Source organism: Coregonus lavaretus (assembly GCF_964263955.1).
Source record: "Coregonus lavaretus genome assembly, chromosome: 29".
Taxonomy (NCBI): Eukaryota; Metazoa; Chordata; class Actinopteri; order Salmoniformes; family Salmonidae; genus Coregonus; species Coregonus lavaretus.
The window spans coordinates 4878942-4894125 of record NC_140016.1 but is presented as its reverse complement, the minus strand read 5'-3'; the positions used below and the strand labels follow the sequence as shown (position 1 = coordinate 4894125).

Here is a 15184-nt window from a genome sequence, read left to right as displayed (position 1 = left end):
TGTATAGTTACAGTAACCTCATTGTGACCATGGATGTGTTACTCATTTTAAGGTAGAATCTTACATTAGTTTGTAAGATAGCCATAAAGATATAATGCAACCAAATATCAACATTTTAAAGGACATGCATCTACTTTTTGGATAGTACCATCTGAGCCACTGGCTTAATCCCATTCTTTAACTTTTATTTTTGATTGAGTTGGAGACATGAATCCAACATATCATTTGTTAACTTGTCGAAAAGTTAATAGTCTATTTATTTACCGTATTCCAAAAGTGATATTGAAATGGGTTTAGTTGTCAACGCAACCAAACATCAACATTTGAAGGAGATGTATCTTCTGCTTGGATAGTTCCATCTGTGCCACTGACTTAGTCTGGCTTAATTCTTTAACTTTGATATTTGTTTGAGATGGAGATGTGAATCCAACATATCAATTGTTAATTTGTAGACCAACTCAAATTAAAGCCAGACTGGTGGCACAGATGGAACTATCCAAGCAGAAGGTGCATCTCCTTCAAATGTTCATATTTGGTTGCTTTGACAACCAAACACAATTCAATATCACTAAATAAAATTAAATATGAAATCAACCAGAGCCTGAAACCCTAGACCTATTGTATTGTCTATTGTTAGTTGAATTGAAATAATATCTGTTGATGACTTTGCAAATGCTGTATAGGCCTAAATCTCATCATTGATGATATATTAGTGATAAAGTATGGTCACATTTAATTTGCTCTGTTAAGCCTACCCTTTGGAATGACTTCGATAGCAACAGTGAATCTATTTTTTTTTAAAAGTGGTAGTAGTCAGTGACAAATATCATAGCTAAGCAGGCCTGGGCTTGGTTCAAACCCTGGCTGGGAGACCAAAGGGTAGCTGTAGATAAATAAATTATCCAGTAGGAGGCGCTGCCCAGCCTTTATTTATTTTTCTGATAGTTGATATAATGTTGAAGATTTGACGTTGTATTAAAGGTATAAATTCAACACATTTTATACAAGGTTTGTCTATGTTGAAATTTGGCTACCATGATGACATAATCCTGTGGTTGAAATGTCACCCTCAAAACAACATTTTACGTTGATTTACTATTTTTCCACGTAGATTCCACGTCACAATACACCAACAAATTACGCTGAAACAATGTTGATTCAACCGGATTGTGCCCAGTGGGTTAGATTGATTTAGTACACTGGAGAAGGAAAGAAAGCATAGTAGTGGTTTTTGCTTTTGTTCAAACCTCAGAGCTGGAGTTCCCTGAAAGACTGTAAGGATCTGTACTACAGGAATGTGTCTGGTGCTCTCTGTTGTAACAGTGATTCTGTGTCTGTATTCTAAGGCCGTTGGGAGTGCCCCTGGCACCAGTGTGACATCTGCGGTCACGAGGCAGCCTCCTTCTGTGAGATGTGTCCCAGCTCCTTCTGCAAGCAGCACCGTGAGGGCTTGCTCTTCATCTCTAAAATAGACGGGCGGCTCGCCTGCAACGATCACGACCCCTGTGGACCCGAGCCCCTGGAACCAGGGGAGATCAGGGAGTACGTACCTCCTGGGGGCATGCCTCTCCCCCACCTCCTCACACACCCTCTGGGTCTGGTCCCACCTAGGCCTAGTTCCACCACTGCTGGTTCTATCCCCTCCACGGTTGCCCCAGGCCTGGCCCAGGACTCGCTACTGCCCCCTACAGGGAGCCTGTTCCTCAACACCTCCCAGACCTCCAACACCTCCTCCTACGGACCCCCTAGCAGTCCCTACATGTCTGATGGTGAAATAATGCACTTCTCCCCTCCTTCTCCCCCCTCCTCCTACAAGAACGAGGAGGAGGATGGAGAGCTGGAAAACGGACAGGTGGGTGGGTTAGAAGAGGACGCGGAGGAGGAGGAAGAAGAGGAAGAAGAAGAAGGAGAGGAAGAAGGAGGAGAGGACGAGGAGGAAGGAGAGGCGATGGAGGTAGAGGAGGAGGAGGAAGATGATCAGTATGAGGGCGGACTAGGGGAGGAGGAAGGGGGAGATGTGTATGACACCTGGGGGGACTACATGGAGGAGGAGCCAGACGATGAGGCGGAGGTAGAGGAAGAGGAGGCGGAGTGGGGGAGGGTGGAGGACGAAGAGAAATGAACTCTGTTTACACCCCCCCCCCCTTGTGTCTTCCATTCCTTCTTCCATCTATCCATCTCTACTAAAATACTTTTTTGTCTAGCTCTCATCTCTAGAGTGACATTCAGATGGACAGACAATGGAAAAGAGAGAGAGCGAGAGAGAAAGAGATTGTCCTGGTGGTACCAAGCGAAATACGAAGCTGCCTTTGTGTTCATACTGCATTGCCTTCCTATCCCCAGCACAGCACAGCACAGAGTGGACTAACATTGTGTAAGGGATAGGAACTGGTGCTAAGGGGCTGGGAGGACTGCTCTGGTCAGCCTCTGGTCCTTCTGTTGATACATTATTAGTGTCTGCTCTGGTCAGCCTCTGGTCCTTCTGTTGATACATTATTAGTGTCTGCTCTGGTCAGCCTCTGGTCCTTCTGTTGATACATTATTAGTGTCTGGTCAGCCTCTGGTCCTTCTGTTGATATGTTATTAGTGTCTGGTGCTGTTTTCTTCCTCTCAAACGTTGTTTACATTTTTGTTGATGCTTTTTTTATGATTGAAAAAAAAAAAAAAAAAAAGGATTGTCAGCCTCACTCAGTCGCACCCCGAGACTATACCGGCCATGTTGCGTGTGCGAGCATTGCAAAATAAATGGACAAATACATGTTATTCAATCATTTCATTCACACTGCGCGCATCAACTAACGTAACGTCTTCGATGACAAACGCTAAAATAGAACTTGGTTCTATTTGAGACACTCGATGCGCTGTAAATCCCACGTCTCCCATCTCCTTAATGGTTTTCATTTAAGATACATCCCCACGTTTGCTTGAAAGGAGAAACCTGGAGATATGAATCAAAGATGACTAACTAGGTTTCCCTTTTTATCTGTGGATAATTCGTCGGAATGGAGATACGCACAATTCTTGTATGATCTGTTGTCAAGGTTCTCCAAAGGACCACCTAAGAATGGGACCACATGCATGATCAGGTAAAATAATAACTCAATGTTCATCTCCCAGGAAAAACCGCTAACAACAGCTGTCTATCTTATTGGCCATGAATGTTTCATGTTTTGCCTTGTCCCAAAGTTAATATAGTTGGATCACAGTTGGTTTTGTAATTTTAACCTGCATGTCATGATCGCGTCTGGTTCGAGTAGACAAAATCAACACGCGCGGGGCTGGTGTAGCATGGTGTTCGAGTTAGGAGCTCGACCAGTTATCAAGAATAATCAACGATATGCTCTCAATGATCACTGATTATAAAACGGCATAACCAACTACTTGTTTGGACTTATAACGTTGTTACAAATCAACCCAATCTTGAAATCTAAAGTGCATATTTTGTAAACGGTAAAGAAAACAATTGTCTAGAGAAAAATATTATGGTGATAAAACTCAATCCCTGATTAAGATCCCAGATTGTTTGCTCATTATGTTAAAATGGTTATGGCTGGACAAGCAGAAACATTCCAAGAGTTCAGAACATCACACCTGTTAGTTATGCCCACATCAATGTTTTGACCTCACTTTATGTCTTGCGTTACCGTTCCATCCACAGAATTAGAATGAAATTAAACAAATTCTAGTTAGATGATTCCATCACCATGCTCCATCATCATAGGTCATTCGACGGTCACATCTGGCAGGAAAATGTATTGTCTGTTTGGGAGATGGTGCGAAAATTTATATTGTGAGTGAACGTGGTGTATGTTTGAGGCACGCACGCACCTGTCTGCTGTTATAGAATCAAGCGATACTAGTCATGTATTGACTCATGGCCTAAAGAACAGTGTTTTAGGGTTTTATACCTCTGAATTGAGTGTTGTGGTGCTGTAAACCTTTTAACACAAACCCCATAGTATAGACTCTACGTCGTCTGGCTGGAAGGCTGGTTGCTTGCATCACTAAAAGACATGGTTTATCATCACTGTTGATTAACTGAAGAGCCAAGCAGAATGTCTCATAAAACTGTCATAACTAATGTTGATTCATCGGGCAGCTTTTCCAACAGGGTGGTTTATCGTCACTCTGAAGCTGTGAAGTGTTCTGAAACGTCTGTACATTCTAGAAAGGTTGTACCGAGACTTTCAGTTCATACATTTTGTGTAATGTTCTGCTGTATATGTTCTGCATTCAAACAATTCCAACGCACAAAACACACGGGTCCATTTTGTTTGGTTTCTGGTTATGGTTAAATTCCATGAAATAACAATCTTTCCTATGAGTCTCATCCAATGTTTTTTTTTTTTTTTTTTTTATGAAATGAGAACATCTTTCATGAATTTTAGAATTGGTTAAATTGATGTTTAGAATTAGAATGTAAACTATGAGAAACACTGTACAATTGGCCTTGCAATCCCTAATATTCAGCCTTTTAAAACAATCAATTGGGTCCAACACATATCAACTAAATGAGAAAATAATGTACTGAATTCCCAAACAGAAGCACTACCATTTTTACATGGCCTGCCCATCAATGTGTCAACAACAAATCTTTCTGCCTCACTCTTGACTTAACATCTGGGCAGAGAAATAGATATGTTTTTTGTTGCCTAGTTTTGTATTTATCAAACCTATATTAACTTTTTTTCCTTATGTTTTTTATTTTTAATTGTATTTCTTCTATTGTGTGTTTTGTGATGTTTATGCCAACAGGTCTACTTCGAAGAGTTCTCTGGCCCCTCCTGTTTTTTTTTTTTGTTTAGAGAAAAAACACAGAAATAGATTTTCTGAAGAAACGGGGGATATGTTTATTGCTGCCATGTTAAGACTCATGAACTGAACTGTACTGTACTCCTTTGTGTATAATACATATTATAAGTAAAGTTTTACAATAGAAAATGTTGTTCTTGTTATTTTTTCAATCACCTGACTTTTTATCCAGTTTTGGAGAAAAAAAAAAGCTGATAATCATTGTAAAATAAGCAGCTATTTTCAGTTTATTAAATTAATCAAAGGACAAATGTGTCATTATAAGCTTTCTACTCAGTGGCGAAGATGTAATACAACTAACTGGCTCAGCGCTACGGGTTGGAGAAGTCCGATGCAAAGATTATTGATATACTGACAAGATACATGTCTCTCCGCCCTAACAATGGGAGTTGTTGTCCACAAAGCGGCACGGCGTACTATCTCCTTTTTTGAATATTTGCGCCTGTATTCAATGGAGAGAGACGCTATGCTACGAGCCTCATGACATGAATACATACGCACAGCCATCGAGGCAACGCCGATATAAAGTGTTTTTTTCTCAACGTTTCCGGGATGTCACGTGTCCTACTTATATCAATACACTCGTAACAACTTAAGCATTACGAAAGTTCTATTCGATCAAATAAACCTCATGTAGAAAATAAACCATATTTATTTGTTGTTTACCAAATTCGACCTCCATACAAAAACTCCTTGCTTGGTGGGCGAAACAACGAAAAGAACGCCACCTGCTGGAGGGAGTTGGGCCTCTCTCTTCCTCTTCGTCTCTGCCAGAAGTATAAGTTGATATGACGTCACTTCCTGGTTTGTGAAATGGCGACGTTCATGTTGTAAGTCGATAGCCAGGATTACAGTCTACGTCTCTAAAGTTCTCTAATTTTGGTGATCCTACCAAGGTAAGCAAAACATGCATTTTTATCTAGAGTTAGTTGTACGGTCTAGGTTTTCTCGTCATACCTTCGTCGCTTCCCTGAATTATGAATAGGGACGCACCAAAGTTAGCTAACGTTAGCTAACCAGCGTGTTGAAACCTTTGTTTTTGTCAATAACTTCAAGCCAGCTAGCTACACCATCAGCCACATTTCCCTACAGGAATATGCAGCAATTTATGAAAGCAACGTTTTCGTTTAATGGTGGCTAGGTGACTGCTCCAGCTATGTGTCGTGTGTTCTTCCAACTAGTGACCCAATCACAGTAATCATGCCGGAGGAAGAAGAGGCAGCGACGGCTGCAACCAACGCCGAGGGGGTGGTGGGTCTGGAAGAGCCCAAGAAGATGACCAGAGAGGACTGGCGGAAGAAGAAGGAGTTAGAGGAGCAGAGAAAACTGGGAAATGCTCCTGCTGAGGTAGATGAAGAGGGAAAGTAAGTGAAGTTAGCTGATCCAGTTCACATCAGAGTGGGGCAGACAGCCAGAGGAACATTTAAATGCATGTAAACAACCTGTGACAATATGTTTGGTCACACACAGCCCATAACTGGACATCATAGTCTCTCTGTCTGTTTGTATGTAAAGAGAGGGAATCCTCACTGTTTTCCAGGCCTTTGGGCTAGCTAGTCACACCTTTCCACACAGAAGAAACCAGCGGGCCAGTGATGTTCTCCTTTTCTAGACGCATAGTGTACTGACTAATTGTTCTTCCTCTTGTTTCCAGGGACATCAACCCTCACATTCCACAGTACATCTCGTCAGTGCCCTGGTACATCGACCCCTCTAAGAGACCCACCCTAAAGCACCAGAGGCCCCAGGAGGAGAGGCAACAACAGTTCTCCTCCATAGAGGAGTGGTACAAGAGAGGAGTGCAAGAGGTGAGCAGGCCTTGCTCATCCGCATTTAGTAAAAAGAGCTGATTCAGTGTTGTAATTCAGCTGTCTTCCATTGTAAAGCCTTAACTACAATAAATAGTGTTGTGCATGTTGCAATTAAAGCCACGAGCTGAGTTAAGGCATGATTCAGTTGTTTTCTGTTTTAAAGCCTTAAATGTATGCCTAATCCCTGACCCTGTATCCCTGACCCTGTATCCCTCTACAGAAAGCCATCAGCACCAAGTTCAGGAAGGGAGCATGTGAGAACTGCGGTGCCATGACACACAAGAAGAAGGACTGCTTGGAGGTGCTTACAGCATTTAGTTGTATTTGTCTGTATCCCAAATGGTATCCTATTGCCTTTATAAAAGAAGTGTACTATATAGGGAATAGGGTGCAATTTGGGATGTAGCCAGTGTTATGTGTTTGGTTTGGAATCAATGATGATGCTCCATTCATCCGTCCCTACCCTCACCCCTTTTCAGCGGCCCAGAAAGGTGGGGGCAAAGTTCACGGGTAACGGCATGGCCCCCGACGAACACAGCCAGATCTACCTGGATCTGGACTACGATGGGAAGAGGGACCGCTGGAACGGCTACGACCCTGAGGATCACATGCGTATTGTGGAGGAGTATGCCAAAGTAGACCAGGCCAAACAAACACTGAAATCCCAGAAACTCCACGAGGAGCTAGCTTCAGGGAAACTCACGGACCAAGCAGTAAGCCGTTGGATCTTCTCACGTGGCTGTGTTGAATACCGCTGATTATTACTATTTAGTTTTCTGGTGGTGCGTGTGTTGATATGCTCGTCTCTGTTTCCTGTAGAGCTCCTCCAGGAAGTGGGATGATGGCGAACGCACACAGGAGCAGAACAGTGAGGATGAAGATGAAGATAAGTATGCTGATGACATCGACATGCCGGGACAGAACTTTGACTCCAAGAGACGAATCACAGTCAGAAACCTGCGGATCAGAGAAGACATCGCTAAGGTGAGTCCATTCATACATGTTACCTGGGTATCAGAGAAGACATCGCCAAGGTGAGTCCAGTCATACATGTTACCTGGGTATCAGAGAAGACATCGCTAAGGTGAGTCCATTCATACATGTTACCTGGGTATCAGAGAAGACATCGCCAAGGTGAGTCCATTCATACATGTTACCTGGGTATCAGAGAAGACATCGCCAAGGTGAGTCCATTCATACATGTTACCTGGGTATCAGAGAAGACATCGCCAAGGTGAGTCCATTCATACATGTTACCTGGGTATCAGAGAAGACATCGCCAAGGTGAGTCCATTCATACATGTTACCTGGGTATCAGAGAAGACATCGCCAAGGTGAGTCCAGTCATACATGTTACCTGGGTATCAGAGAAGACAGGTCCCGTGTGGCTCAGTTGGTAGAGCATGGAGCTTGCAATGCCAGGGTTGTGGGTTCGATTCCCACGGGGGACCAGTAGGGGGAAAAAATATATACATGTATGCACTCACTAACTAAGTCGCTCTGGATAAGAGCTTCTGCTAAATTACTAAAATGTTAAATGTAAGGCATTGCTAAAGTGAGTCCAATCATACATGTTGAAGCTACATTGGGCTTCTCAATCTGTTCTTCCCCTCATCCAAAGAAGTTACACATTTGTAATTATGACAAGTTTTGATGAAGAAGTATTTGTTAATTTATGCGTCTGTGTACTTTGTGCCCCGTAGTACTTGAGAAATCTGGATCCAGACTCGGCCTACTACGACCCCAAGACTCGAGCCATGAGAGAGAACCCCTACCAGAACACTGGCATGGTCCCTGAAGAGTAGGTCACTGTTCCTTTAACTAACAGTCTGTAACCATAGTGCTGAGCGACTAACCAAGATTTCCAAAATTGGTTAAACTATTTGCATTTTATTTCGTTCGTTTTTCTTTTGTGTGAGCTCAATGAAATGCAGACTTGGAATGAAATAATAAAGCCATCAAATAAAACAAAGGTAATATACACAGCAACTGACATATTTTAGTAATGTGAATAAATGGTTAATAAGTGATAAGCAGTAATGGACAGTCACTACCATCATGGGACTTTTATTCATTGTTTTATTCTGTGTTACAGCATTCAACCCACATAATGCATAGTGCATTTAATGTTAGAAATCGAAAACCATGATTCTTTTTTAATCATCTAAATCAAAACTGAACCGACCTCAACAAGCACTAATCTCTCAGCACTATTTAACTCATGTTCTGTAAACTACATGAGACAACCCCTACCAGAACACAGGCATGGTGTCTGAAGAGTAGGTCACTGTTCCTTTAACTAACAGTCTGTAACTTCATGTCATGAATCTCTAATTACATATCATGAGTCTTAAACTACATGTTATGATTTTGTAGTTCCATGTTCCAAATCACTAAATACATGTCATGGATTGCTGAAGTGACAATGCTAATCTTTTCTTTCTTTGTGACGTGTCTGAGAGAATGCTTTGCCGTCACTGAGATCGCCTGTGTTCCTAAATGTGTCACTCTCCGTCATGTTTGTTTGGCAGTGTGGGATTCGCAGGAGACAACTTTGTACGTTACTCTGGAGACACCGTCACCATGGCCCAGACACAGCGTGAGTCAGTTTCTTTCCTGCACACAACCCAATCTTCCTGAAATACATTCATATCACAGAGTCTCACAGAGACTCAACATCGCAAGACTTCCGGGAACGCTTGCAAAGCAGACTCGGCAGACCAGACTGGGTTTTGAGAAGTCAATTAGAGAAGTGAAAAATTCTTATTTTATTGTACATTTTCTCGATTTCTAAAGCCACAACCTTGATTTGAGATAATGTCTTAAAGGGATACTTCAGGATTTTGGCAATGAAGCCCTTTATCTACTTCCTCAGAGTCTAGAGCAGGGTTCTCCAATTCCGGTCCTGGAGGGCCGAAACACCTCTGTTTTACATCCTCTCCTTCTAATCAGGGGCTAATTCAGACCCGGGACACCAGGTGAGTGCAATTAACTACCAGGTAGAAATAAAAAAACAGAAGTGTTTCGGCCCTCCAGGACCGGAATTGGAGAACCCTGGTCTAGAGGTAGTATCGAGAGCCAATGCTAACTAGCGTAATGCTAGCTGTTCCCATAGACTTCCAGTCAACGCTAGTTAGCAATTGCAACTTTCTTCAGAGACATAAAAACGGTATCCACGAGTTCATCTGACTCTGGGGAAGTAGATAAAGGACCTCATTGCCAAAATCCCGATGTATCCCTTTTAAGGAGCTGAACATGTTTTTACTCTAACCTTGTGAAAGTTACAAACTGACACATTTTTATATCGAAAGTAGTGCTTTTGATTTGACGGCATGTACATGCGCGACACGGCCGTTAGACCCGATTGTGTGTTTCTGCGCATTGACCTTAGCTAGCTAACGTCGCCATGACATCGCCTACAAGTGTGATCTGGGATTTCTGTTGGAAAACCAGTTTCTACATGTCTTCATACTAAACCATCTTTGTTCATATTTTCTCAATATCTCCCAGGAGAATGAGTTGCACATTAAAATGGTATCCATAGAGATGGCATCCTAATGCCAATATTGTTCATAGTTAGTTTAGGAAAGGGGTTGTATGGAACTAAACTCTCCTCCATCTCTCCAGTGTTTGCGTGGGAGGCCTATGATAAGGGCTCTGAGGTGCACCTCCAAGCCGACCCTACCAAGCTGGAGCTGCTGCACCAGTCCTTCAAGGTCAAGAAGGAGGACTTCAAGGACAAACAGAAGGAGACTATTCTGGATAGGGTACTGAATAAATACACTGCGCTCCGTCCTCACCAGCCTCTTTTTGTCGTTAGAGACCTAGGATTTCAATTAACATTTTAAACTGCATGCAGAAAGTTGTGTAGCCCATTAGAAGTGTGATCAATGTAATAAGCATGAATTCAAGTTCCTCATACAGCAGGGTTTGGATTAATTCCACTAATTCAGTTCCCTCTCCCTGTAAATTCAATTCTAATTCCAGGTCAGTCTATGATTTCAGAGAATTCAAATCTTCTCAATTCCAATGTTAGGTAAATTCCAAGAATTCAATTCCCAATGTAATATTATTCCAAACAATTCCACAAATTCAATCCCCTCACTGTTCAGTCACTGTTTAGACAGCCTAGCTATACTGGAAATATAGAAATACAAGTTGAAATAATTAAAAACATATCCTGCAGTCCATTTTTGATACTAAGTGCATTCATTCCTTTAACTGGGAAATGTACAAATATTGAATTTCAATTCCAAAGATGAAATGTTTTTACTATTCCAACTCAAACAGTCCAAACAAGTCTACTTTTAATTCCATAACGTAAAGATTGTTGAAATTCGAATTGAATTCAATGTAAATTATTCACTTCATGCGTGAATTCAAGAATTGAATTGGAATTTCAAATTAAATTTGAATTGACCCCAACCCTGTCATACAGTAGTTAATGATATAATTGAATAACTGTTTCATTCTTGTTTGTTGATGGTCCTATTGAATAACTGTTATTCCTGTGTGTTCTAACTGTTATTCCTGTGTGTTCTAACTGTTATTCCTGTGTGTTCTAACTGTTATTCCTGTGTGTTCTAACTGTTATTCCTGTGTGTTCTAACTGTTATTCCTGTGTGTTCTAACTGTTATTCCTGTGTGTTCTAACTGTGTGTTCTAACTGTTATTCCTGTGTGTTCTAACTGTTATTCCTGTGTGTTCTAACTGTTATTCCTGTGTGTTCTAACTGTGTGTGTCTCAGTACGGGGGCGAGGAGCACCTGGATGCCCCGCCCAGAGAGCTGCTTCTGGCCCAGACTGAGGACTACGTGGAGTACAGTCGTCACGGTGCCGTGCTGAAGGGACAGGAGAAGGCTGTGGCACGCTCCAAATACGAAGAGGACGTACTCATCCAGAACCACACGGTCAGGCTTCTAGAACTGACTAACCCCGGAAAGATGAGCACAGTCAGAATAGTGTCCAGTCAGACAGGAACCTTTTTGGAGTGTTCTTGAACAGCCCCCTTGTGGAGGAGCACAGTGCCGCTGTTACAATGACTTTGTCAGACAATAACAATTTGAGTCTGCAAGAACTGTGCCAACTAAAAAAGAGTAAAGGACAGTATTAATGCTGTACAGTAGCATCTATTCAGATACTTACAGGGGTTTCTGTGCTTTTGTCTTGCAGTGTATCTGGGGGTCCTACTGGAGAGAAGGCTGCTGGGGCTTCAAGTGCTGCCACTCCATGGTCAAACAGAGCTACTGCACCGGAGAGGCTGGCATCAAAACTACGGTCCGTATTCTACTAATCATCAATAGTGTTTGAGCCTTTGGGTAATGTGATTTCCATAGTCAATTATAAACACTGTTTTTGTTTTGTTGGGATGAGATGATTGACAGGTGTCTCCCCCTATAGAGCTCCTCGGCCTGTGTTCCGTTTGAAGAGGGACTTGAGCAGGAGGAAGAGGAGGAGCCGAAGACTCTACTGGAGATGCACAGGGAGAAGCTAAAAGAGAAGAAGAAGAAGAAGAAGAAGCAGAAGAAGAAGAAGAAGCATGGCTCAGACAGCAGCGACTCTGAGGAGGAAGAGAAGAAGAAACTGAAACTGAACAAGGTGAACTTATTTTCTTTGTGTGTGTGTGCATGCCTGTGTTTATGTATATGATATTAGGTAGTCAGTACTCCTACCTGACTAGTCTCCCGAGTGGCGCAGTGGTCTAAGGCACTAGAGATCCTGGTTCGAATCCAGGCTCTGTCGTAGCCGGCCGCGACCGGGAGACCCATGGGGCGGCGCACAATTGGCCCAGCGTCGTCCAGGGTAGGGGAGAGAATGGCCGGCAGGGATGTAGCTCAGTAGATAGAGCATGGCGTTTGCAACGCCTGGGTTGTGGGTTCGATTCCCACAGGGGGTATAAAAAAAAAAAAAAAGTATGCGCTAACTGTATGTCGCTCTGGATAAGAGCGTCTGCTAAATGACTAAAATGTAAATGTACTATATCTCACCCCCAAAACCTCCCCCTCTCTCCCCCTACATCCCTCTCTCTCACTCTACCCCCTCTCTCCCCTCTCTCTCTCACCCACCTCTCTCGCTCTCAATCCCCTCTCTCTCTCTTCCCTCACTCCCATCCCGCTCTCACTCCCATCCCGCTCTCACTCCCATCCCGCTCTCACCCACCCCTCTCGCTCTCAATCCTCTCTCTCTTCCCTCACTCACTCCCCTCCCTCTCTCACCCACCTCTCTCGCTCTCACTCCCCTCGCTCTCTCTCACTCCCCTACCTCTCTCCCCAGGCCCTGGCTGCAGAGGAAGTGCGTCTGAAGCAGGTCGAGGAGATGATGAAGGTGGATGAGAGGAAGAGGAAGTACAACAGCCTGCAGGAGATCAAGGAGCCCACGGAGGAGGAGATGGAGGCCTTCAGGATGAAACGCTCCAGGGAAGACGACCCCATGGCCAACTTCCTGGAGCTGGGACAGTGAGAGTGACAACCCCATACTCTCGCCCCTACCTACAGTATACCCTCTCCTCTCACCCCTATACCCTCTACCCTCTCCTCCCACCCCTGTACCCTCTACCCAACCCTCTCCTCCCACCCCTGTACCCTCTACCCAACCCTCTCCTCCCACCCCTATACCCTCTACCCTACCCTATCCTCCCACCCCTATACCCTCTACCCTCTCCTCCCACCCCTATACCCTCTACCCTCTCCTCCCACCCCTATACCCTCTACCCTCTCCTCCCACCCCTATACCCTCTACCCTCTCCTCCCACCCCTATACCCTCTACCCTACCCTCTCCTCCCACCCCTATACCCTCTACCCTCTCCTCCCACCCCTATACCCTCTACCCTCTCCTCCCACCCCTATACCCTCTACCCTCTCCTCCCACCCCTATACCCTCTACCCTCTCCTCCCACCCCTATACCCTCTATCCTACCCTCTCCTCCCACCCCTATACCCTCTACCCTCTCCTCCCACCCCTATACCCTCTACCCAACCCTCTCCTCCCACCCCTATACCCTCTACCCAACCCTCTCCTCCCACCCCTATACCCTCTACCCAACCCTCTCCTCCCACCCCTGTACCACCCTACCCTCTCCTCCCACCCCTGTACCACCCTACCCTCTCCTCCCACCCCTGTACCATCCTACCCTCTCCTCCCACCCCTGTACCATCCTACCCTCTCCTCCCACCCCTGTACCATCCTACCCTCTCCTCCCACCCCTGTACCATCCTACCCTCTCCTCCCACCCCTGTACCATCCTACCCTCTCCTCCCACCCCTGTACCACCCTACCCTCTCCTCCCACCCCTATACCACCCTACCCTCTCCTCCCACCCCTGTACCCCCTCTCCTCCCACCCCTGTACCACCCTACCCTCTCCTCCCACCCCTGTACCACCCTACCCTCTCCTCCCACCCCTGTACCCCCTCTCCTCCCACCCCTGTACCATCCTACCCTCTCCTCCCACCCCTGTACCACCCTACCCTCTCCTCCCACCCATTTACCATCCTACCCTCTCCTCCCACCCCTGTACCACCCTACCCTCTCCTCCCACCCCTGTACCCCCTCTCCTCCCACCCCTGTACCCCCTCTCCTCCCACCCCTGTACCACCCTACCCTCTCCTCCCACCCCTGTACCACCCTACCCTCTCCTCCCACCCCTTTACCATCCTACCCTCTCCTCCCACCCCTGTACCACCCTACCCTCTCCTCCCACCCCTGTACCCCCTCTCCTCCCACCCCTGTACCCCCTCTCCTCCCACCCTACCCTCTCCTCCCACCCCTGTACCACCCTACCCTCTCCTCCCACCCCTGTACCATCCTACCCTCTCCTCCCACCCCTGTACCACACTACCCTCTCCTCCCACCCCTGTACCCCCTCTCCTCCCACCCCTGTACCATCCTACCCTCTCCTCCCACCCCTGTACCCCCTCTCCTCCCACCCCTGTACCACCCTACCCTCTCCTCCCACCCCTGTACCATCCTACCCTCTCCTCCCACCCCTGTACCACCCTACCCTCTCCTCCCACCCCTATACCACCCCTGTACCACCCTACCCTCTCCTCCCACCCCTGTACCCCCTCTCCTCCCACCCCTGTACCATCCTACCCTCTCCTCCCACCCCTGTACCACCCTACCCTCTCTTCCCACCCTCCTCTCAACTGGGAGCCAACCCTCTCCTCTTCATTTTGTGATTACTCCTCAAGTCTACTTTTCCCCATAAGATCATTGTACTCAGTTTTTAATATTAAGTCTATCAATGTGGTAAAATGTAATTTTCTTTCATATCTGTAAATATAGAATGCATTTTGAACTTTCAAACGACTGTATATCCAATAAAAAGAAAGACATCCCTTCGTTATCTCAGACATTTGGTGGAATAAAGAAATTTGATTGAAAACCAAATTGTTTTACCATTCGGTTTGTGAATTATTTTATCTCAGTACGCACTGAAAATAGAGAAGACTTGTCATATCACTGAAAGTATGGCTGATGTAAGAGATGTGTAAAGAAAATAAGTTGACTTAAAACTCTTGGTACCTAAGAAGTGCAAAGCACTGCAGACAAATGGGTGCTGCT

General features: G+C 45.0%; 2 protein-coding genes across 2 annotated transcripts in view; both read left to right on the top strand.

The window, feature by feature from the left end:
* Positions 1-4933, top strand: part of LOC311105190 (histone-lysine N-methyltransferase, H3 lysine-36 specific-like) — a 35138-nt gene extending 30205 nt beyond the window's left edge. The window contains exon 20 of the mRNA XM_084147246.1: positions 1347-4933. Within this exon, the coding sequence (XP_084003372.1) occupies positions 1347-2122 (776 nt within the window). The 3' untranslated portion in view covers positions 2123-4933. The remainder of the gene's footprint in view (positions 1-1346) is intronic.
* Positions 4934-5605: 672 nt separating this feature from the next.
* Positions 5606-15004, top strand: slu7 (SLU7 homolog, splicing factor). The gene is made up of 13 exons (XM_084147248.1): positions 5606-5708; positions 5994-6176; positions 6467-6620; positions 6844-6924; positions 7103-7336; positions 7443-7607; positions 8327-8424; positions 9155-9222; positions 10251-10390; positions 11371-11532; positions 11795-11899; positions 12023-12220; positions 12896-15004. Exons 2-13 carry the CDS (start codon positions 6013-6015, stop codon positions 13079-13081), a joined length of 1755 nt encoding a protein of 584 aa, XP_084003374.1. The 5' UTR covers positions 5606-5708; positions 5994-6012; the 3' UTR covers positions 13082-15004.
* Positions 15005-15184: the final 180 nt, after the last annotated feature.